This window comes from Peromyscus eremicus, chromosome 2 (assembly GCF_949786415.1).
Source record: "Peromyscus eremicus chromosome 2, PerEre_H2_v1, whole genome shotgun sequence".
NCBI classification, from domain to species: Eukaryota; Metazoa; Chordata; class Mammalia; order Rodentia; family Cricetidae; genus Peromyscus; species Peromyscus eremicus.
Window position 1 is genome coordinate 133,676,640 of NC_081417.1, and position 23,887 is coordinate 133,700,526.

Here is a 23,887-nt window from a genome sequence, read left to right on the forward strand (position 1 = left end):
CCTTTTGAATTTTCCACCTTAGTTGGCTGTATGTTTTTCTCGAACACTTTTCTTGTTCTAAGTCCCAACAGTCCAGTGTTATTACATACCTTAATAAGGATTAAAAATTATTTATGTGCATATGCCATGATGAATGCACTGTGGTCAGGACAACTTGCAGGAGTCGGTTTTGTTTTACCAGGTAGGTCACAGGTATCAAATCCAGCTTGTCAGGCCCAGCAAGTCCCTTTAACCACTGAGCCATCTCTCTGATCCCTCTTTATGAATCTTGACTTTGTCTACACTCTATACTGCAATTGCGAGCACAAACCATCACCAAGTTTGCCTCAACTATTTATAGACTTATTTTTGCCAGCATATATGTATGTGCACCACATTTATGTCCGGTGACAGCAGAAGCCAGAAAAGGATGCCAGATCCTGGCAATTGAATCCAAGGCCTCTGCAAGATTAGCGAGTGCTATTGACTGCCGAGTCCCTATTATTTATCTCCTATCGAGTCTCAGATACTCAGATCTCACTCTGTACTACATGTCAATAAATCTGAAATATGCTGCTTTGTTCACTATCCTGAGGCTCTCAGTGACGTATAAAGTACAACTCCTTAGTTCTCAGCTTCCTAAGTTTGTTTCCGCAGCAGTAATGTCCCTCTTACTGCCAACATGGTATTTTTTGTAGTTTGCTGGGAACCTGCCTCTGAATCTGCTACGTTCTTTATGTTCAGCCTAGAATACCCACTCCTGTGTACACAGCCAACTTCTGTCCTTCCTCGTCTGGGAGCTATCTTGAATATAAAGGCAAGTAACTCAAACCTCAGAATTTTCTTCCCACAAAAATTTTAAGATAAGGATCATCCAAAAAAGAATCATGATCTGAATGGTTTAGTTAGCAGGAAAATCACTGGAGTAAAAGATGAGGAGACACACTCCAGAAAATACTAGTGCAACTGTAGTTTGCACATGGCATGGAAACTCAGTATGAGTAAACAAGAAGTGGGTGAAAAATTGTAATTTATTGAAACTCAACTCAAAAAATATAAGATGCTGTAGTGTACAATATATTACACAAAGCACCCTTCGGTGCACATTCAAGTCAAGTAAGAACTTCCTACCGTTTCCCTAGCCCTCCCACCCTGGGACCTTAATATATGTTCCATATACAATCATGCACACTTAATTGGAAAAAGGAAGCCCCAGTATATTTTGATGTATTAATTAGCACCAAACAAGAGTACAGTTCCATTTTTTTAATAAACAAACAAACAAACAAAAATCCCAATCAAAAAAACCAACTGGAGAGCTACTGGACGCCGCCAATACTGCTGACATAGATATTGTACATTCATGTAAATACACAGCCTATTCTATCCTAAGCAAGTGTGGCTGGTCCCCAGCCTTTGTTCACGTTGGCAAGTGTCCCCTCGCTGCAGTGCTGGAGCTAGGTGCTTCAAAAATAAAACAGTGATTTAGGAACTTCCCACACACAGCTCGTCTGTCTTCTTAGTTGGAAACAAGTCTAAAATCGGTGTGGAGAACTTAGATCTTTCAAGGACAACCACGGGCCGGAGATAATGAAGCTGCTTTAAGGCAAGCTCTCCACAGTCTGTTAATGCTTTGTCCAGTACGACCCTCAGGTTTTCCAAGGAAGGGACCGCCGCCGCTGCTTCAGCAACTACTAACGGTGGGATTGCAGTCAGGTTCTCCGCAACTGGAGGGTCACTGGAAGAATGAGGTATGTCAACTGGAGGGTCGTTGTCATTCACTATGGTGTTTGCCACATTCCCTGTCAAGTCATTAGCGGGCTGAGAGGAGTTACTCAATGGTAAGTGCTCGGAAGGCTCCCAGTCATCAAAATCATCATCTTTCTCTTCACTTTCCTGAATAAATTTCAGAAAGGAAGATTCAAATCCCATAGGTTTGTAAGTCTTCAGATCAAATGACCTGGGCTGAGAATGCTTCCTAATGTTCTCTTTTGGGACCTGGGCTGCATTCTTGACAGTGTTCTCTTGCCCTGAACTATGATGCCCAGGTTCTTCTTTGATCCTTGATAAAGGCAGCTGAAAGTCTGTGAAGTATGTACCACTTTCTGTCCCACTGGGATTGGGTATGGGGCTTTCAATTTTACAGGGAGGAGACTTAACTATATCACACTGTCCCAGAGAAGTGGTTTCTGAAGTATGGTTGCATTTCAAAGTTCCCCTGTAGAGCAGAGTGTCTGCATCAAGAAGCGGGTTTCTTTCTGAACACCCTTTCTGACCATCCTGTTCAGCTGGGCAAGTGGACTCAGTGTTCTGGAGGGGCATGCTGCTGTCCCCTGGGGAATGGCGCTCTGTGTGCACCAACTCACAGCTACTATTTTCCTCTTTCTTTACACAGGGCTCTACTTCAGAAGGGGGCTCCTCCTTAATTTTGGTACCATACTTAACACAAACCACAAGGTTCTCCAGCTGCTGCTCTAAATAGGCACTATTCATCTGATGGGTACGTTTGTAATGCCTCACAATGCTGCTCTCCAGCTTCACCACAGACAAGCATCCCTGAACCATGCATGGGTATTGGGTGTGCTCAGAATGCTCAACGCACATATGGATAGCTTCTGCTCTAGTTTTAAAGCTAATTGGAGCTTTCTTGTCTTTGAGTAAGCCACATTTTTTAGCTTTAGTATTAAATGGCCTTTTGGCAGTCTGCTGCTCCTGCCCCTGTGTCTGTTCCTGTGTCTGTTCCTGTGTCTGTCCCTGCGTCTGTCCCTGCGTCTGTGCCTGCGTCTGCGCCTCAGTAGTCTGACACACCTTTTCACCCCTTAGGAGCCGCTCGTTCGCTACTTTCTGGCTGCTGAATAGGCTGTCATAACTGTCCTTATGTCGGTAGTAGACATGCTGGAAGTAATTACTTCGGTGGCTGAAAATCTGGCCACAGCCATTAAGAGTACAATGGATTTCATAATCCGAATGGATTTCTCCTTCAATATTATGCTGTTCTAGCAGGTGGTGTTTCAACTTACTGAATGAATAAAAAACAGCAGGGCACTGAGGCTGGTTACAAGAAAACCTGGCTGCAGACTCAGTCTCCGAAAGCACTTTCGACTCTTCAATGTGGTCTAGGTTATGAGAGTCACTGCAGTGCTTAGCCAGGGCCTTGGAGCACAGGAAGCGCTTGTTACAGTCCTTATATTTGCAAGCAAATAGCTTTTTACATTTTACAAGTTCCCTTTTGGTTCTTGCTTTGTCCTTCTCTAAGCATAACTGCTCTTTGTTGTACTGGTGCACAGTTCTGTAGTGGCGAATCAGACCTTTTAGATTGGTAAATGAAGAGTTGCAAGTTTTGTGGATACAATGGAATGGTTTGTGGTACTTATTCAAAATATAGCACAGATTTCCTTTAGCAACAGTCCGCCTGCTTCCTCTCCCCTCTCTCCCTTCTCCCTCCTCTCTGTGGCTGCCTGTCGGTGATGAAATACCTGATATCTTACTTTCTGTTTCCTCACAAGAGGACTCCAAGTCTGTTTCTGAGCTGCATTCATCCTTTTTAGAACGACACTGGGACGTCTCTGAGTTACTGTTGGGACCAAGTTCTGCAGAGCAGTCACCTTTCAGTCTGTCTACTGAGCATGGCCCTTCATGATCACATTTCTCACTGTCTAACAGTCTGTGAGTTGCCCTGTCACTGCCAATTTGATGTTTGTTTTTATAATGAATCCTAAGGTGTGTTTTTCTTGTAAATGACCTTTGGCAGATGTGACACCGGAATGGAGAATACCGGTGCTGAAACATGGATAACTGAAGGACCTTCTCTTTAGAATAATTATGCTTCTTAAGATAATGCATTAGTAAAGCCTCTCTGGTCACAAATTCGTATTTGCATCCTTGAAGCTCACAGAAGAAAGGCTTAGCTGCCAACTGTGCAAGGTACTGACTTGGCATATTTTCATCCTGATTCTGAAGGTTAAGGTCTGAAACGGAAGATGGGACTGACTGAAGAGAGTTAGCACCACTAGATGGGCACCCCTGCAGTGACCCTGAGAAAGAGCCATGTGCTATGGAGTTCTTCAAGCTTAGATGTTTCAAACGTAACAGGAGTTCCAACATGGTGTCCTCTGTACACGGCCTTTTAGAAGAGCAAATGGAAGGTTCGGGGGAATAGCCTCGATGGTCCCGCTTGCATTTGCTGTGAATACTGTGCTCAAGACCTTCATCTGGGGAGTCACTGTTTGTATCAGAGCTGGGTTTAGGTTCTGCATCAAACTTGTCAGCCTGATCATGTTTGTCACCCAAGCAGGTAAAGAGGTCTTTTGTCTTCACCCTTCTCGACTTGCAGTGATATGGATGAACCTTCCGCAGATGTTTCTGCATCCCTCTTGCATTTTTGTAGGTGGAACCACAGCCGTCAAAACCACAGGTGAATTTAGTTCCATCAAAACAAATGGCTACATTGGAGCACTTCTCTTTTAAACTGGAGGGTACAAAGACTTTCTCATGAGATAGTAATAGGTCCTGCATGGTTTCAGAGTGATCTAGTGTGTCAATTAATTCCTCATTTATTGAAGTGGAAGAGCTGTGACTTAACAGATCACTAGAATTGCTGTCACTGTTGTCTTTCAGGTTTTCTGCAGTGTCTATGTGAGCACTAGCTGATCCTGCACAGAAAAGAAGATCTTCAGGAGAATGGGACTTATCAGTTTGGTCAAGTAGATGAGGCTGGTCCATACAATCTTGCTTCCCACCTGCTGCAGGTTCCTCGAGTTTCACTGATTTCTTTAATTCTCCATCTGGACTTTCAACATTATGCATTGAGAGGTGGTTTTGGTATTCAATTTTGGAATAATAGAACTTTTTACAGCCAAGGACATTGCATGTGTAGGATGCATCCCTAAAGTGTTGTGCTTCATGGTGGTAAAGCTGACCCAAGTCACTAAACACAATATTACAGCCATTCAATTCACATTTATAACGAAGGTCATCATGCTTTTGTTTGTGGTTAAGGAGTTCATTCACTGATCCAAACCTTGCATAGCAATCTATAGAAACACACATATAAGGTTGAGGACCACAATGCACCTGCTCATGCTCTCGCAGGTGAAAAGCAGACATGAAATGCCTCCGGCAATAAGTACACTTCTCTCTTCTATTTTTCATATCCAAGTAGTGCTTGGCATTTTCATCATTATTTTGGTGTTCAGCTTTAAGATGTACACTTAAGTATTTAAATTGTTTGAACACACGGGAACAGTCTGTACCAGGGCATGGGTACAAGTCTCTGTCTTGCAGGCGGCGGTCTTCTAACTTACTAAATGTGACATACTCATGAGACTCTCCTTTGGCTTCTTCACTCAATGACTGATTTGGTTCTAGACTTCCAGTGGGACTCTTGGGATAAATACCCCTTTGAGAGCCTTTCAACAGTAATTTCTTTCTAGAGCGGTCTCTTCTGCTTGGTGGCATTTTAACATGTTCCATTACATGAGGAACAAATAGTTCTTTTCTCTTAAATTTTTTAATACAAACTGGACAGGTGTATATCCCATCTTCCATATGCATCTTGGAATGATGAAGAATCCTGGCCTCTATGCATTCCCGTTTACACAACAAACAGAAGAACTTGTACTGCAGCCACCTCTGGTACCTCTCAGAGGAACCGATGGGCTTTTTATCTCTTTTCTCCTTATTCTGATCTGCCGGACTTCTTCTATATTGTTTATCTTCTTTACCTTCATCATAGTCACTGAGAAATGACTCTAGGACATCTGTATCATTAATAGACATTTCATAGCCACTTAAGTCATCGTCAGAATCTGAGGCTTCTTGTCCCAAAAGTTGGTGGCAGTGTCGTTTCAAAGTTTTCCAGTCCCAAAATTCAGGATCGAAGGGCCAGTGGGCTTTTAAAGCGAGTAAGAGCTCACATCGGAGGGAATTTGGAACTGGTGCATTTTCTTCATCAAATTTTTGATCTGGCTGCAAATACAGTTCTTCCAGCATATTGAATCCATCCAAACTTGGTTCAATTAAAAACTCTGTAAGCTGACAGGCTCGTCTAACTTCCAAATCTTCTGGTAAAAGACAGGAGATTGTTTTACAGACTGAAGCTTTCATCTCTTCATCTTCACTTGATCTGAGCTGAAGAGCTCTAACACACAGTAAAACTGAGACCCCAATACCAGCATCTTGTGCCTATAAGTAAAAGAAGTCAAGGTCAGTCTTGTCACACACAAAGAATTACATTCACTTCTGTGGCTAAGATATTTTAACTTCTCAAAACCTTCAGAGTTTATGGCACATGTCTATAATACCAGTATTTGGGAGGTTGAGACAAGAGGATTATTAGTGACCAGTTAGGGTGAAGCAGAGTTGGAAGTTGGCCTGAACTATATTAGTAAAAACATGTTTTGCTGGGAGATGGTGGCACACACCTTTAATCCCAGCACTCGGGAGGCAGAGGCAGGCGTATCTCTGTGAGTTCGAGGCCAGTCTGGACTACAGAGTGAGCTCCAGGAAAGGCTCCAAAGCTACTCAGAGAAACCCTGTCTCCAAAAACAAACAAAAAACAAACATGTTTCAAAAATAAACAGGGCCAGTGAGACAGCCCAGCAGATAAAGGCATTTTATCTATAGAGACAATAGTATAAGTTATATTATTATAACTATATTATACTCTTCAGTATGTTTTTCTGTTTACTGTATAGTGGGAATGCAGAGCCCAGGATTCTTCATTCTAAGATGCACATGGAAGATGGAATATATGCCCTTATATATATATATATATAATATTCAAGAAAAAAGAACTTTTTTGCTCCAAAAGTAATGGAACATGTTAAAATGCCACCAAACGAGTCCACTCTAAAAAAAAAAAAAAAAAGGTTTTTTTTTAACCACTTAACCAACAACTAAAAACATAGTACCATCAACAAAAGATTTTAATCCTTGAGTTTGTTTGTTTAAATTTTTTGAGACAGGGTTTCTCTGCGTTGACATGGCTGTCCTGGAATTCTGTAGGCTGGCCTCAAACTCAGAGATCTGCCTGCCTCTGCCTCCCGTGCTGGGATTAAAGTCACATTTACATCCTTTTTGTTGTAACATGCAAAGGACTGAATTAGATGCTGTAATTATGCAGCAAAGTATATTTACAGTTACCCAGCATGGTATACTGTTCAGTTGTTTTGGGACAGGGTCTCTTGTGTGGTATGCCACCAGGCACTGCTGCTGATGGTACTGTATACTGAAGTAGTTCTTACCCTTCAATGAAATTGCCACGAGCTAAATATATAAACAATAAATGCACATGAGTTCAAAGGATTATGGGGTAAATGAGCTCAACGAAAGATTAAAAAAAAATGGTGGTATGCTGGCTAAAATGGATAGTTTAGACCTAGGTATTTAGCAGATACCTGTAATTCTAGCACTGAAAATACTGATCAAACAAAAACAGAAGGTGTAAGTAATAGGGAAGGAGGAAACACGGTATACAAGTAATTATAAAGTTGAGTTTAAGGAACTCTTTGTATGAAAAACACCTGGTTTTTCAGAGTCCCAATACAAAATCCTTCTCCAATTTCTCCTTAAAGAATTATTTTGTACATTTCAGTCAAAGATGTAATCAAATCTTAGTCTTCCATAGAGTAAGAGATAGAGTAACAACTCCTCAGAAAGTAGTTAAAACTCACAAAAAAGATATGGTCACAAAAATAAAATATTACTGTATATTTGTCTTTATCAGAGGCTGAAATGGAAGACACAGCTTGAGTGAGGAGGAGGAACTTGTGGCAGAGGGTTTAATATGCAGTGGCTGACAGCAAAGACTAGCGTCAACTCCTCCAAGCCTCAGCTTCTTTATTGGTAAAATGGTAATAGTACTGGGCAGTATTCCATTTTCCTCATGGTTATTATATAAATGAAGTAAGAGAACATAAAACGACTGCCACAATATATGGTGAGCATTCAAGAGTTTGGGAAACAAAATAGATAGGTAATTTTTCTGTGTTGGGCATCATTCATAACACTAGAACATAGGACTGGAGAAATGACTCAGTGGTTGAGAGCACTGGACCTGGGTTTGGTTCCCAGCACCCACACAACATCTCATAACCATCTGTAACCCCATTCTAAGGGATCTGACAACCCCATCTAATCTCCATGGGCACCAGGCATTGACAACCGTACACAGACATGAAGGCAAAACACTCATACACATAAAAAATTCAAAATCCGAAAAAAAAATACTGTAAATATAAAGAAATAATTGTATGAATTTGCAGAGTCTTAACATAGCCTAGTTATTTATTCTGGATAAAATTTCCTGTATTTATTAATTTTTTTTAAAGATTTATTTATTATGTATACAGTGTTCTGTCTGCATATACACCTGCAGGTCAGAAGAGGGCACCAGATCTCATTATGGATGGTTGTGAGCCACCATGTGGTTGCTGGGAATTGAACTCATGACCTCTGGAAGAACAGCCAGTGCTCTTAACCTCTGAGCCATCTCTCCAGCCCCTTATTAAAAAATTTTATTTAAAAAAAAAAAAAAAAAGGCTCAGGAGATTCAACTATTTAAACTTCAAGCAATCTATCGCCAGAGCCTAGGGTATTAACAGCTTCACACTTTACAATCTCTTCTCCTCCTCACTCTTTGTTTTGTTTTGGGCTGGAGAAGTGAACATGCTTGCCACAGCAATCATGTGCTATTCAGAGGACAACCTTGGGCCATGACATTAACACAAGCACTATAATGACAGAGCCTTGCAAATTCTAGGCCAGTCCACCACAAAGCTATAATCCCAGTCCTTAGTCAGTTGAGCAGAATTTGCTATAGTAGCTCACTATGGACTTGAACTTGTGATTCTTCTATTTTGCTTTGCAAGTACTAGGATTGTAAAGGGGTATGCACCACTTGATTTTTTAAGTAGTTACAAAGTCACCTATAACAATGAAATATATCCTAGCTTCTCTTGTAGCTGGATGTGGCCACATGCATGTGCAAAATATCTTGGTTAGGATGGCGTGTCACGGTATAGTCTGCCCTTCTACCTTTTCTTTCCTGCTCTATAAATTATCACGTCAGGATTGGAATTCTATAGCCTAAGGCTTAGAATTGGTATGGAAGTTATGTGTGCTTTCTATATGTGGAGTCTATAAAGCAACCTAGATTACATTTCTATATGAAAAAAGAAAGATTTCTGTGTAGCCCGTCAATGGACTTGAGTTAAGAATCTCATAAAGAGGGCCTACACCTAGTTCCCCCTTCCCTTCATATCTCTTTTCTCCTTCCAGTGGAGACCATGTGCAGACGAGGCAAGGATAACCCACACTCATACCCAGAGTTCTGGTGCTACAGGTGCACTGAAATTCCCCAGCCTGTTCAAAAAGAAAAAAGAAAAAAAATCACCCCAAAAAACTACTTTCTCTACTATCTAGCAGCTTCCCCGTTATTCTGTGTTTCTAAAACTGCACAGAATTAAAAAATAACCCCTAGTAGCTGTCATTGGTGGCTCATGCATATAGTGTCTGTATGAGGAAAGCCCAAACAGCAAGACTGCTCTGAGTTTGAGGATAGCCTGGGCTACAAAGCAAGATCTTGTCTAAAAACAAACAAATAAACAAACAAAAGAAAAACCTAAATAGGGCTGGAGAGATAGCTCAGTGGTTAAGAGCACACTGGCTGCTCTTCCAGAGGACCTGCATTTGATTTCCAGCATCCACACAGCGGCTTTGGGCCTTTGCAGGCACCAGACATACACATGGTACACATAATAGTGCAAAACACCTATAATCTACAATAAATATTTTTTTAAGCCCATAAGAAAATAGCCGGGCGGTGGTGGCGCACGCCTTTAATCCCAGCACTCAGGAGGCAGAGCCAGGTGGATCTCTGTGAGTTTGAGGCCAGCTTGGGCTACAGAGTGAGTTCCGGGACAGGCTCCAAAGCTACACAGAGAAACCCTGTCTCGAAAAACCAGGGGGGAAAAGAAAGAAAGAAAGAAAGAAAGAGAGAAAGAGAGAGAGACAGAGAGAGAGAGAGAGAGAGAGAGAGAGAGAGAGAGAGAGAGAGAAAGAAAGAGAGAAAGAAAGAAAGAAAGAAAGAAAGAAAGAAAGAAAGAAAGAAAGAAAGAAAGAAAGAAAGAAAATAACCCCTCTTGGTTGGCATTCAACTTTATATAGTCACTCCCTCTCAAGGGTGACTGAATATGTAAATATGTTAGTGTTCATGTGATACAAAAGGACTTTGCAGATAATGAAAGTCTCAAACCAGTTGACCTTCAGTAAGTATACTATCCAGATTGGCTCTTTAAATCCAGGTCTAGACAGGACCAGTAAGATGGCCAGTAGACAAAAGTATGTGTTGTCAAAACTGATAACCTGAGGTTGATTCCCTAGGACCCCACACAGTAGGAGAGAACCAATTATGTGCATGTACACACACAGAGAAAAAAAAAATTTTTTTTTTTTTTTAAAAGAGACATAAATCGCCGGGCGGTGGTGGCGCACGCCTTTAATCCCAGCACTCGGGAGGCAGAGCCAGGCGGATCTCTGTGAGTTCGAGGCCAGCCTGGGCTACCAAGTGAGTTCCAGGAAAGGCGCAAAGCTACACAGAGAAACCCTGTCTTGAAAAACCAAAAAAAAAAAAAAAAAAGAGAGAGAGACATAAATCTAGGTTAAGAAGTCCAGGCAAGGAGCTGGAGAGATGACTCAGTGGTTAAGAGCACACACTGCTCATTGTTCCAGAGGACCTAGGCTTAATTTCCAGCACCACATGGCAGCTTCCATGATCCCAGTTTCTCATCCCAGCACTCAGGACCACAATGAGACAGGCAGGGCATCAGTTCAAGGTTGGTCTCCAAACCAGGCATGGTAGTATACATACAGAAACCAACACTTGAGGGGAGGCAGAGGACCAAGCGTTTAATGGCATCCTGGACTACCTCATACCTTGTCTCAAAAAACCAAACCAAACCTGTGGCTCCTTAGAGGTCAGTCTGCAAATCAGAGAGGCAGGGCCAACTCCACCATTTTAGATTCTCTTTATCCAACAAGAATTCCCTGAGAAGCTGCCACAGTCAGCAAGGAAGGCAGAAACTACTCACTTCAGTCTGTATGACTCTAATCAGGCAAAACAAATGCTGCTGTGTTTTAGCTATGACACCGAACTGCCGGCAGCGCTCCAAAAATGTCTCTAGAGATGGGTCGATTCTTCTCTGTAGTTTACTCCAGAAGAGAGTCAGCTCCCTGGGAAAGAAGACGGTTGCATTAAATATGGAAACTGGTGTTTGCTGCCCAACTCGAGCACTTTTTTTTTTTTTTTTTTGAGCCAATGAAATTAAGTTGACAATACAGACACAGAAACTAAATGAAAAGTTGTCTACATCTTCCACTACTTCCCCCTAAACAGGTAACACCATGAAGAATCTGTCCTCAAAGTTCTGTTCCTTACTTGTCTGTCCAAAGACAAAACACAACTCTTTCCTTTATTATGACATTAACTTTCCCCCTTTACTTAGATTCCTGCTTGTTGTAAAAGGTGTAACTTTTACATTGGCCATTAGTTATACTGAGTGAATTAAACCCTGTTCTAACTGGGCAAGTACTAAGGAAATCTACGCAGCCTGTCAACATCCTAACAGACACTCGATTTCTGGCTCTAAAATGTGATGGTGCTGTTAGGCCTAATGCTTAATACTTAAAGCTTAAATAAAATGGCACTCTGGGAAAGAGTTAAAACACAGAAATTCTACAAATATTCATTATGGAGGCAATGAAAAGCTTGAAGGAAATAAATTTTTAATGAGAAAAAAAGGTTTCAGGTGTCATTACCTAGACCAGGCTGGTCTTGAACTCAGGTCATACTGCCTCTACCTCCCTAGTGCTAGAACTGTAGCATCACACCTAGCCAACTGTTCACTTTCACCCAGAAAACCGCTTTATTCAGGTTTAAACATTTTAACAGAAACTAAACAGAGTTTAGTACAAAACTCTAAATGAGACTCTGATGAATTACATATGCTAGGAAATAAAGAGGAGAGAGTTGGAGAGACAGTTCATCAATTAAGTGCACTTGCTGCTGCTCTGGCAGAGAATGCAGATTCAGTTCTCAGCATGCATACGGAGGCTTATAACCATGACTCCAACTCCAGGGAATCCTGCACTTTCTCTTGCCATCTGAGGGCACAAGGCATGCATGTGGTTCACATATTTACATGCAGGTGAAATATTCAAGCATATAAAATAAAAATAAATCTTAAATAAAAAGGAATGTCTGAAGGCAGGAGTGGTGGGGTATGCCTTTAATCCTAGCACTTGGGAGGCAGAGGCAGGTGGATCTCTGTGAGCTCAAAGAAGCATGGTCTACCCAGTGAGTTCCAGGCCAGCTAGGACTAACTATGTAGACAGATACTGTCTCAAAAATAAACAAACGTTTATTTATTTGCTTATTTGTTTATTTATTTATTTGGTGAGTAAGGTCTACTTGCATGTATGCCTGCCAGCCAGGAGAGGGCACCAGAGCTCCAGGACTACATAGACAGATACTGTTTCAAAAAGAAACATTTACTCTTCATTCATTCATTCATTCATTCATTCATTCATTCATTCATTCATTCATTCATTGTGTATGCAGTGTTCTGCCTGCATATATACCTGCAAGCCAGAAGAGGGCACCAGATCTCATTACAGATGGTTGTGAGCCACCATGTGGTTGCTGGGAATTGAACTTAGGACCTATGGAGGAGCAGCCAGTGATCTTAACCTCTGAGCCATCTCTCCAGCTCAACAAACAATTTTTAAAATATATATATGTGAAGGCTGGGGAGATAGTTCAGTGGTATAACACTTGCTTAGTATGGGCAAAACCCCTAAGTTCCATCTTAAAGTCTCTCTGTGTATGAAATCTACTGAACAAAAGCCAGTTACATATCATGAAGACTGAAGGATGAAGTTTACACAATGTAAACTACCTAAAATTTACTATTTAAAGCCAGGCAATGATAGCACGTGTGTAGTCTTACCACTCCAGGGGCTGTTAGGAGTATTGTTATCAGTTCAAGAATCTGGGCTACATAGTGACTACAAGGTCAGCTGGGATGCACAGTAAGAGCCAATCTCAATAACAAGACAAAACACAAAAACCTTAAAAAACTTCATTTGGGGCAAGAGAGAGCACTCTTGCTTTTGCCAAGGAACAGAATTCTGTTTCTAGCATCCATGTTTAGAAGCTAACAACAGTTTGTAAATCCAGCTTCAGGGGACCTTATGCCCTCTACTGGTCACTGCATGTATGTGCACACACCTGAGCACACAGGAATAGACATGGGCACACATGAACGCAAGCATGCTTGCTCACCAGTTTGAAAAGATGGCTCAGCCACTACAAATACTTGCTGATCTTGCAGAGGACCCAAATTTGGATCCCAGCACCTAAGTTAGGAGGTCCACAAGTGCCTGTAACTCTAGCTCCAAAGAATCTGATGCCCTCTTGTGGACTTTGAGGGCACCCACATATGTGGCATACTAATGTAGATAAATACACACATAAATCTTTTTTAAAAATCGGCTGTACCTTGGGAAGCAAAGGCAGGCTGATCTCTTAGACTTTGGGCCAGCCAGAGCTCTGATAGTGAGATCTTATCTCAAAAACAAACAAACAAAACCAGGAACAACCAAAACAGTAAATCTGGTGTGGTGGTGCACACCTTTAATCCTACCACTCAGAAGGCCAAAGCAGGTGAATTGCTATGAGTTGGAGGTCAGCCTGGTGAACAACATAGCAAGATCTTGCCTCAAAACAGCAACAATCCCTCACAAGCGCGCGCACACACACACACACACACACACACACACACACACACACACACACACACACAAAAAGGGGCAGGAGAAATGGCTCAACATTTGTTGTTCCTGCAGAAGAGTTGGGTGTGATTCCCAATACCCCCATGGCAGCTGACAAATGCCTGTAATTTCAGTTTTAGGGTATCTGCTATCTTCTTCAGGCATCTGAGGGCACTGAATTCACTGGTATGCACACACATACTGGCAGATAAAACACCCATATGCATAAAAATAAATAAATATATATTTTGAAAGTAAATCGAGCTGGTGATCTAGCCTAGTTGGTAACACTTGCCTACTCTATGTGAGGCCCTGAGTTCTACTCCTAGTTCTGAAAATAATGAAATATTACACAGCTGTAATCTGAGCAGTTAGGCTGAAGGAAGGTCATCTGAAGTCTGAGGCTAGCCTGGGTTACAAAGTGAATTTAAAGCTAGCCTAGGCTACAGTGTAAGTTCCTTCATAAAACACAAATGATTCCTGTGTGTATTTCCAATGACTAATCTTCGTATTATCTAATAAATTACATAAAAATTTATTTTGAAAATTAGGAAATTTATGGGGTTGGAGGAATGGCTCAGCGGTTAAGAGGACCAGGTTCAATTCCCAGCACCCACATAGCACTCACATCTGTCTGTAACTCCAGTTCTAGGGGATCCAACATGTATATATACATGCAGGCAAAACACCAATGCACATAAAATAAAAATAAACTTTAAAATATAAGGAAATTTTAGTTTATGTACAGTAGGAAACACAATTTGGGACAGATTTGGGCATTAAACAAGAAATTAAAGAATTAAACAGTGTTCAGTTTGATGACTAATGAAGGAAAGATATCCTAGTGATGGCTACTGCAACGGCAACTGGTCTCTGTGGCCTCTTTTTATTTTCCTACAAAATGGAGCAAAATAAAGTATGTCAGTCTTTTCCTGAGTGCTGGGACACAATTGTGTAATAAATGACATACATAACTTTGGTATGTCACAGTCCAGTTGGGATACAAGAGCCATGTAAATACTCCACCAGAAGCAAACTGTTTAGCATACAAAGTTTAAGTTCAGAAATGCTGGAGCAGGCAAAGGCTAGCCTATCCAATACTCACAGAAAATGTGGTAAACACGAAGTTCAACTGTCTGCCTTCATTTCTAAAGCAGGAGAGTAACACCACACTGTTGTGCACAGGGTTCAAAATGGCCCCTTCTCACTTACTGGGCGACTCTACTAGCACTGTGGACACCCACAGCACGCACATTCCTGTTCCCATTCTTTGACACACCCCAGCCCCAAATTGTATGCAGCTGGGATTAATGGAAAAACTAAGTGATACAGCTTCTAAGAATGAAGACATGGTGAATGCTGCATTTTTGTTTTTGTTCTAAATTATTAAGATTTTTAAATGTCTTTGAAGACAATTTCCTCAGAATAAAAAAAATATTTCAGGTGATAGAGTTATGTAGTTCAAATTTCAAATACTATCTTTCTTGATAATGAATTCCAGAATTACATTTTCTGTACATAAATTTAGGGTATGTGCTGAAAAAGCTGTGTGACTTCGAGGCAGGGTTTCTCTGGGAAGCCCTAGCTGTCCTGGAACTCACTCTGCCTTTGCCTCCCAAGTGCTAGGATTAAAGGCGTGCAACATCACTGCCCAGCTGCTGTGTGACTTTTTATTATGGTTATTTCAACTCTTTATGTATTTTTAAATCTTGCTATTCCTCTTATCAAAAAATGCACTTAAGACTTTGTCTTTTGAAATGCGTTCTTACTATGTAGGCAGGCTAGCCTCCATCTCATGGCACACCCTTCCCTCAGACTCCTAAATTCTAATATGATAGGTGTGAGCCATGACTCCAGCCTTAAAATACTTTTCTAAACAAGAACCATAGGCCCCTCCATCTTAACAAATAATCTTTCTTGAACAGAAGTTCTGAGTTAAGTTTTTCTTAGTTAAATTTACTGTTTGTGTGGTGATTATTTCTAACTCCAATATCTAGCCCCACCCCACAAAAAGGAGGAAAAAAGTTTTGTTTTTGTCTGCAGTTAAATTCTATTTCTCTTTGAATTGCTTAGAAGAAGCTTTTTAATGAAGTGTTAAGTAACTAAGATCTTCTTTCCTTTTTTGCATAGGCAAAAAGGAAATCCCTATTGATCCCTTCCTGCTTCCAGGGAATGGCATTAATCCTAGAGCCAGCTACAGGCTCATGTGAATGGTGGCTGAGTGAAGAAGGGGGGGGGGGTGGACCCACTGTAAAATAAACGCTGTGTCAAGAACACTAAACCACTGTGGGAAGAGGCTGGGAAGATGGTTCAGTGTGTGAAGTGCTTGTGTACAAGAAGGAAGACGTGAATTTGGGTCCTCGGTACCCATGACGCAGGGTGTGGTGGGGAACACCTAGCATCCCAGTACTGGGAAGCTGGAGACAGGAGGGGCCCTGAGGCTTGCTGGCCAGCCCAGCCAGCCCAATCAGAAAGGGGGTTTACTGAGAGGAAGCCCTCCAAGCACATGCACACACGAACGTGAAGCTGTCTGAAGCTGGGTGTGGGTGTAATGCTTCAAATCTGTAATCTTAGCACTTGGGAGGCAGAGGCGAGAGAAGTGCCTTATATTTGGGACTAGCCTGGGCTACAGAATAAGATCCTATCCCAAATAACCAAAGGCAGAAAACAAAACAAGAAAAAAAAAACCCACAATAAATGTGTGGGTTTATTTTTTGAAAATACTTAGAATCTTGGTCATACAAACATGAGGAGCCGAGTCAGAATTCCCAAAACACACGTAAGAGAGACATAGTGAGTATGAGTCTGTAGTCCTAGAGCTTCTGTTCCAAGATGCCAGGAAGAGACAGGAGAATTTCTCTATGTTTCCAGGCCAGCCAGCCTGGCATATGCAACAGCAAGCAACACAGAGACCTTGTCTCAGACAAAGTGGAAGATGAAAACTTACCCCCAAGATTGTCTTCTCATCTCCACAGGCCTGACACGGCCAGTGGCTACACATATAGAAACATCTCTCCTCCCTCACCTTTTGCGCTCCCCCACACACACACCAAAGAATCTATAATATTCTATATATGATTTTGTTAACTTTTGAAGTCAAAGTCTAGATATAGGCAGGCATGATGGCAAATGCCTTTAATTCCAACACTTGGGTCCCGAGACAGAGGCAGGAGGCTCTCTATGAGTTTGAAGCCAGCCTGGACTACACAATGAGTTCCAAAAAAGTGAGGGCTATGAAGAGAAAAGTCTAGATGCAACTAGTAGATGTTTTTTTACTACTGAAAATGAAATAAATTTAATGATACCAAAAAAATTTAGGTTTGTTCCTAAGTCTAATTATCTATTTGCTGAAGCTAAAACTTCTAATCTCTAGATTCCTGGTGGGGGAAAAAAAATCGACTTTACTCGACTTAATGGTAAAACATCTTCACTGCTATTTAACAATTTGTATTATTTATACAGTCTATTATTCTGTTCCCTGGCAAAACGCCTACAATGATTATTAAGACATTACCCACTAGCTCCTTTGTTTACAGGACATAGACCTACTCTGACTTAATGACAGAAAACTACAATTTGCATCTTAGTCTATGTTCAATGTCTGGGGATAGAGCTCAGCTAGGAGACTGCTTGTCTCCCATGTGTGAAGCCCTAGGTTTAACACTTGGGAAGTGGAAGCAGAAGAACCAAGAATTCAAGGTCAGCTTGGGCTACAGGAGACCCTGGTTTAAAACAAAAACAAAATTTGTTCTTCTCTTTTTTTTTTCCTCTCGGAAGAAAAACACTAGATCAGGGAGTAAAACCTTTGGGCTTGTGCCATAGAACCTTCATCTTGAGACCAAGCAATCCTAACGGTTCTCAATCACTGTTTCTACTGTCTTAGATTATAATGAATAACAGGGTGAGATAATTTATAGTATACAACCACTTCTATATAAACGGTAAACAAATAAAGTAGAGAGTAAAAACCCACACCCAAGACTATCTTTTCGTCTCCAAAGGCCTGACCTGGTCAGTGGCTCCACCCACGCACACACTGGTCACAATGTTTCCCGCCCAAAAGACAACTTTACAAACAGACAGAGCAGCTCCCCAGGGAGATCAATCAAGGCCCAAGTCCTCAGGAGGCTTTTCCTTGGTTTTCTTATTTAAGAAACAAACAATGTTCCGCCATGCTAGGGTTCAGAACTGCTCAATACTTCCCTAACCAATGTTGTGCCAGTCAATTCATCCACACTACTTCCTCCTTCGCACCTCACCTCTCTTAGCTGTTCCTGTGTAGCATTTTATTTATCTACTTATTTGTTTATTTACTGAGGTGTGATGTGTGTGTGGAGAATTGAAGCAATTATTTGGATAATTGAAGTTCAAAAATGTAAACCTTTCTACTCCATTATTTATGTACTTCAGGCTGAAACTTACTTAGAATTTTCACTATGTGTAACTGCATTGCTGTATTTCATAAAAACTAGCATTTCTCCACAGAAAAGCTGTATGGTTATGCCATACTTCCTGTTTTGTTTTGGTTTTTTAAACACCCCCCCTTTAAAAAAAAAAAAAAAAAGATTTACTTTATGTTCTGCTGCCGGCATATATGCCTACATGCCAGAAGAGGGCACCAGATCTCATTACAGATGGTTGTGAGCCACCATGTAGTTGCTGGGAATTGAACTCAGGACCTCTGGTAGAGCTGCCAGTGCTCTTAACCTCTGAGCCATCTTTCCAGCCAGGTTATACCATATTCTTACCACTAATCAGATGTTCACTGACAAGACCCATGTAATTTTGTGGTTTCCTGCCTATCAAGTTTATTCCTCTGGTCTAAATGATCTAATACAATTAGAATTAAGGGTTTATGGATATATTTGTTTCTATTTTTTTAATAACTAAGCAATCACAAGCAAACAAGATATAAACAGAATTAAATAAAAAATAATGAAATATCAGCAACATGGTACCAAGGTTGTAAATCAAATCAGCACTCCCTCTCCTTCCTTCCTTCCTTCCTTCCCCCACCCTAACCCACTCCCCCACTTTCATGCTTGTTTTTTTGAGACAGGGCCTCATTATCTAGCTCTGGCTGGCTTGGAACTATGTAGACCAGACCAGGCTAGCAAATTTTAGCTAGACTCCTAGCTAATGGGTTTCCAAATAAGAGTGAGTTACCACCAGAAGACATTAATAAATGTTAAGGGAAAATAATTTAATACCTATCTGTTCTATATTGACAAAATGTTGTCTTCAAGGAAGAAGACATCTACGGGAGTCACAGAACAAGCAAGATGAGCATCTTACCTTTCCTCGACTACATTAAACCAATGGCATTTTTATTTAAATAACTTCATTAATAATCGAGACTTTATTTACATGCTAAGATTTAAATCTGACACAAACCCCTAGTGCTACGCTATGCACTAACAAACAGAGTATATACAAACTAAGTGTACTTACCAAGAACAATACACACTGGCCGTTTGGAGCTGCTGGGTAAGGTAAGTCGTACAAAGAACAAATGCTGTGTTATCCTGACCCTCAGATTCCAGATTACATATGATGTCTAGTACTTCCTTGCAGTCCACCTTTGCAATCTATCAAAAACGAGATAACTAAGTTAAAAAGAAAATGGTGACTTTTTCTGTAGAATTTGTTAGGTAAAAGGGAAACTCTTCTTCTGTAATATTTTCTGTCTTTGGTAATTTGATAACTGGCAAGGCAAGAGTTAGAGGCATGGTAACTATTTCACTGACTGATGTCTGAGCAGTATAGAATGAATGCTTTGTTGGTCAAATGACTAAGATGAGGAAGAGGGCATTTGTAAGGAAGCTCCACTCTGTTCTTTATCAATATGGACATAAACATTCCACAGTCTTAAAGTATTCGTGAGCACTGCTACCATAGAAGTGAGCCAAATTATGCACAACAGCTGGTTATTTTCATCCTCTCCCCGAAATCCCCCAGTGCTGGGCAGTGAACCCAGGGCCTTCAGTATGCTCAAGCATCACTCTACAACTGAGCTACATCCCGCTCCCTCAATTTCTAGTGGGAATAATACGTTCACTGAGGACACTGCAAGGGGCAGCAGACTGGAGTAATAAGAGCACTGCCCATCACTCTGTCTTTTGCAATAGGGTCTCATTAGGCTGTCCCAGGCAGACCTCAAACTCAAAATCCTCCCGACTAACGCACACCACTGTATCCTGTCTCCTCTCTTCCTCACGAACTCCTAACTATTTAGGCTCCAAGGCAGGTAAGACACTCATGGGGTGACCTGTTCAGTGTCCTTCCTTTTTTCTCTATGTGAGTAAATCTCCCCAAATATTGCAAACTTTTACTCCCTAGAGTTCTGAAACCAGATCATCTTTCCCTCTTTTAAATTTTACTTACTTACTCTGTGTGCGCGCACACATCCACACCTACCCAAGTATATATATCGTCACTCAAGTGGAAGTTTGGGGACAACTCTTGGCAGCAGGTTCCCTCCACCAGGGTCAACAGGTTGTCAGGGCTGCATACATGTGCCTCTACTGGCTGAGCTATCTTGCTGGTCCTCTGAAAAGGCTAGTCTTATTCATTCCTGCCTTCAATTTCCCTCTCCCCTCCTCTCCTCTGCCGCTCCCCTCTCTCCCCCTCTCTCCTTCCTTCCTTCCCCCAACCCCAGTCCACTCCCCGACTTTCATGTTTGTTTTTTGAGACAGGGCCTCATTATGTAGCTCTAGCTAGCTTGGAACTATGTAGAACAGACTAGGCTGGCCTTGAATTCACAGAGAACCACCTGCCTCCGCATCACAAAGTGCTGGGTTTAAAGGCGAGCATCGCCACACCGCTCCAAGAACTCTTCAGGCTCAGACTTTGCCCCTAAATCTCACATGGCCAACAAACTGAGATCACAAGAGTATGCCACTATACTTGTTTTGTTTATTTTTAAAAATGGGTTCTGGGTATCAAGTGGTCTTCATTCTTGTATGGCAAGCACTTTACTGATTCAGTTGTTTCTACAACTCTCTCTCCTTTTTTTTGGTTTTTTGAGACAGGGTTTCTCTGTGTAGCTTTGCGCCTTTCCTGGAACTCACTGGTAGCCCAGGCTGGCCTCGAACTCACAGAGATCCGCCTGGCTCTGCCTCCTGAGTGCTGGGATTAAAGGCATGCACCACCACCACCCGGCTTACAATCCTCTTTTTAAAGCTTATTTATTTTTGATGCAGGGTCTGTTCTGTAGCCCAGGCTAATTGGAATTCATAGCAATCCTAATCCTTCAGCTTCCCAAATGCTGAGATTACCTGCATGAGCCACCTGGGTGGATTTTAAAAATGATGTTTGACTCTGGAGTGAACCCTTCAATCCGATGAGATATCAACCAAAATAAACACTTAACCCATAGAAGTGGACCTAGAAGTGGAGTCCAGACTCAGACCAGGCCCTAGGAAAATGACTCTTTAGAACTGCTCAGGTCTGAGGACACAGACCTGCGGTAGCTCAATCCCCTAGCATCCCATGAGGCCCTGGGTTATAAACTATTTAGAACTCTACTTTACAAATAAAATATTTAAATATTTAAGTCTTCAATTCTTCACAGCCTTTCTATCTTAGTATATTTCTTGAGTTATACTTCTCATTTCCCCATACAACTATATGGAAAAAATGTAAATATTAAGACTGTAATTTTAAAGCCAAGCAATTAATCTCATCAGGTGGTTCTCTGTGAGTTCAAGGCCAGTCCAATCTATACAGCTTTTAAAGCCAGCCAGGGTAACATAGCTAAGACTCTGTCTCAAAAAAAATTAAATAAAATTTTATAGACATTAACAACTCCTTGTTCTGCTTTTATTTTAATTCATATTTAATCTAAAGCTATACCCAGGATTTCTATGTTCCTGTTTACTTTTCTAGTCCCAAACTGAATTCCCACTGAGTCCTGTTTAAAGTATTTGCTGTTTATCATTTATACTAGTGACTGTGTCAATTCCCAACAGAGTTAGTTAGACTGGTGAGTAAATTAGATCCTGTTTATATTTTCTTGTCTCCATCAAGAGAAGAAATAAGTATCTGCTACTGTGCCTACCAACCACAATAGTCAGGAAATATGCAGTTCACAAATCAACACTGAACTGGACTACTACTTTGCCCAAGACCTCTGTTGATAGTGTTTCTGTTTCTTTAAAATAATATAAGCATTTAATGTTTAAAACATTGTCCTTGCAAAGATTTACCCTTTTAATAATTAAAAAAAAAAAAAACCAACACATAAGACATATAGACTTAACCTTTGTTACTTTCATTAAAATCCATTCATACACATGTGGTGGGATGAGAAATGGGCTCCCCAAGTTGTCCTCTGAACTCCACATTTTGTACCATGGAATAACATGCCAGGCATACGAATGCATATGATGCGCGTGCACACACACACTCACGCATGCAAACAAACAAATAAATGGATGAATGAATGAATGGGAGTAACCCTAATACATTTTAATTAGAGGCTGGAGAGATACACCAGCAGTTCAGAGCATGAGCTGCTCTTTCAGAAGACCCAAATTCAACTCCCAGCACCTACATGGCGGCTCACAATCATCAGTAACTCCAATTCCAGAGTATGACACTCCCTTCTGACCTCCACGGGCACTGGTATGCATGTGGTACACATACATGCATGCAGGCACAGCACTCACATACACTTAAACAAAAAATCTGAGAAACATTTAATTAGTACCAAAGACAACTCATTTAATTCTATACAAATGGTTTCAACCTCAAACTCCAGATTCCAAGGAATTCTGATTTTTAGATCTTCCAGTTCCTAATTTGTCTAACTATGTGCTGGCAACGAATTCTGGCTTTCACATGACCCAGGCAATTAATCTTAATTGTATGTTTGGCAAAATGGTCCCCAGCAGAGGTTTCTCATTACACACACCCATTACTAGGATACCCACAGGTGCCAACATATAAAGAACTTTTATTCCCAGCTGTTGCTCTGGTTAATTTAACTCTTCTTCTGAAAGCTGTAATAGAGTAAAAACTATGCTATGTTAGAACATATGCTGATTAAAAACAACAATTAATGAACATGGAGCAAGTCATCAGTAGTTTCCAAAGGAAAGGCTCTTTATAATTCTATTGCTGACTGCAAAAGAAAGCATCACTAGATAGAAATCAGTGCTTCTTTTAAAATTCTGTGTGCTAAATGTTGTCCTAATAAATTTAACAAATTAATCCACATTGCAAGAAGTACTTAAAACTACTTATCTACACATTTGCCTAGTATGTATGAAACCCGTTCAATTCTTAACATTGAAGAGAGGCAGGGAGATACACTGCTCATCACTCTCTACCTAACAGACATAAATCACATAGTGGAAGGATAGCCAAGGACCCAGCTGAACTGCCTTTTAGTCTGACTTCAGACTCTATCATTAGCATAATACATGTAGGGCTTTGGGGACATTACCATATTGGCTTCAATTTCATCACTGGTGGAATATAGAGGACTAATTGTAGTCATGGAGACTGTCATCTGATGGTGGTAACAGATTGAAAAATATTCGTATTTTAAGAGTCAATAAACATTTTTTGGCAAAGGGGACAGAAAATACTTTCAGCCCTTACCAATTAGTTTCTGTTATAACTGTCCCACCACTGTAGCACAAAAGCAGCTAGAGATAGGAAAGAGCTAAGAGTGACTGTGTGTCAAAAACACTCAAAACCAGATAGAGATGGAAGTGTTGGTGCATGCCTATAGTAACTCCACTACTTGGGAGGCTGAGAAGCAGGAGAGTTTGAAGCTAGCTTAGATTACATAGAATGTTCCATGTTACCTGAGGTAAACAAACAAAACAGGTACAGTCACATGCCATATAATGTTTTAATTAGACTGCATATATGACAGCATCTGTTAAATAGCCTATGTAGGCAGTAGGCTAATATTGTCCAGATTGTGTAATTACACTACAATGCTGGCACAAGGATGAAATGCCTGATGACGTATTTTTCAGACATATACCTTCATCAAGCAGTCTGCTAATCCAGATATATTGCAGAGCAGCAGCAAACCCATTTCCCACAGCAGTTCCCTGCAAAC

At 41.0% G+C, this 23,887-nt stretch overlaps 1 protein-coding gene across 1 annotated transcript in view; it reads right to left on the minus strand.

The window, feature by feature from the left end:
* Positions 1-989: 989 nt before the first annotated feature.
* Rlf (RLF zinc finger) overlaps positions 990-23,887 on the minus strand; it is a 69,714-nt gene continuing 46,816 nt past the window's right edge. The window contains exons 6-8 of the mRNA XM_059254895.1: positions 19,261-19,397; positions 11,070-11,211; positions 990-6,162 (exon numbers count right to left, since the gene is read on the minus strand). Of these exons, the coding sequence (XP_059110878.1) occupies positions 1,465-6,162; positions 11,070-11,211; positions 19,261-19,397 (4,977 nt within the window). The 3' untranslated portion in view covers positions 990-1,464. The remainder of the gene's footprint in view (positions 6,163-11,069; positions 11,212-19,260; positions 19,398-23,887) is intronic.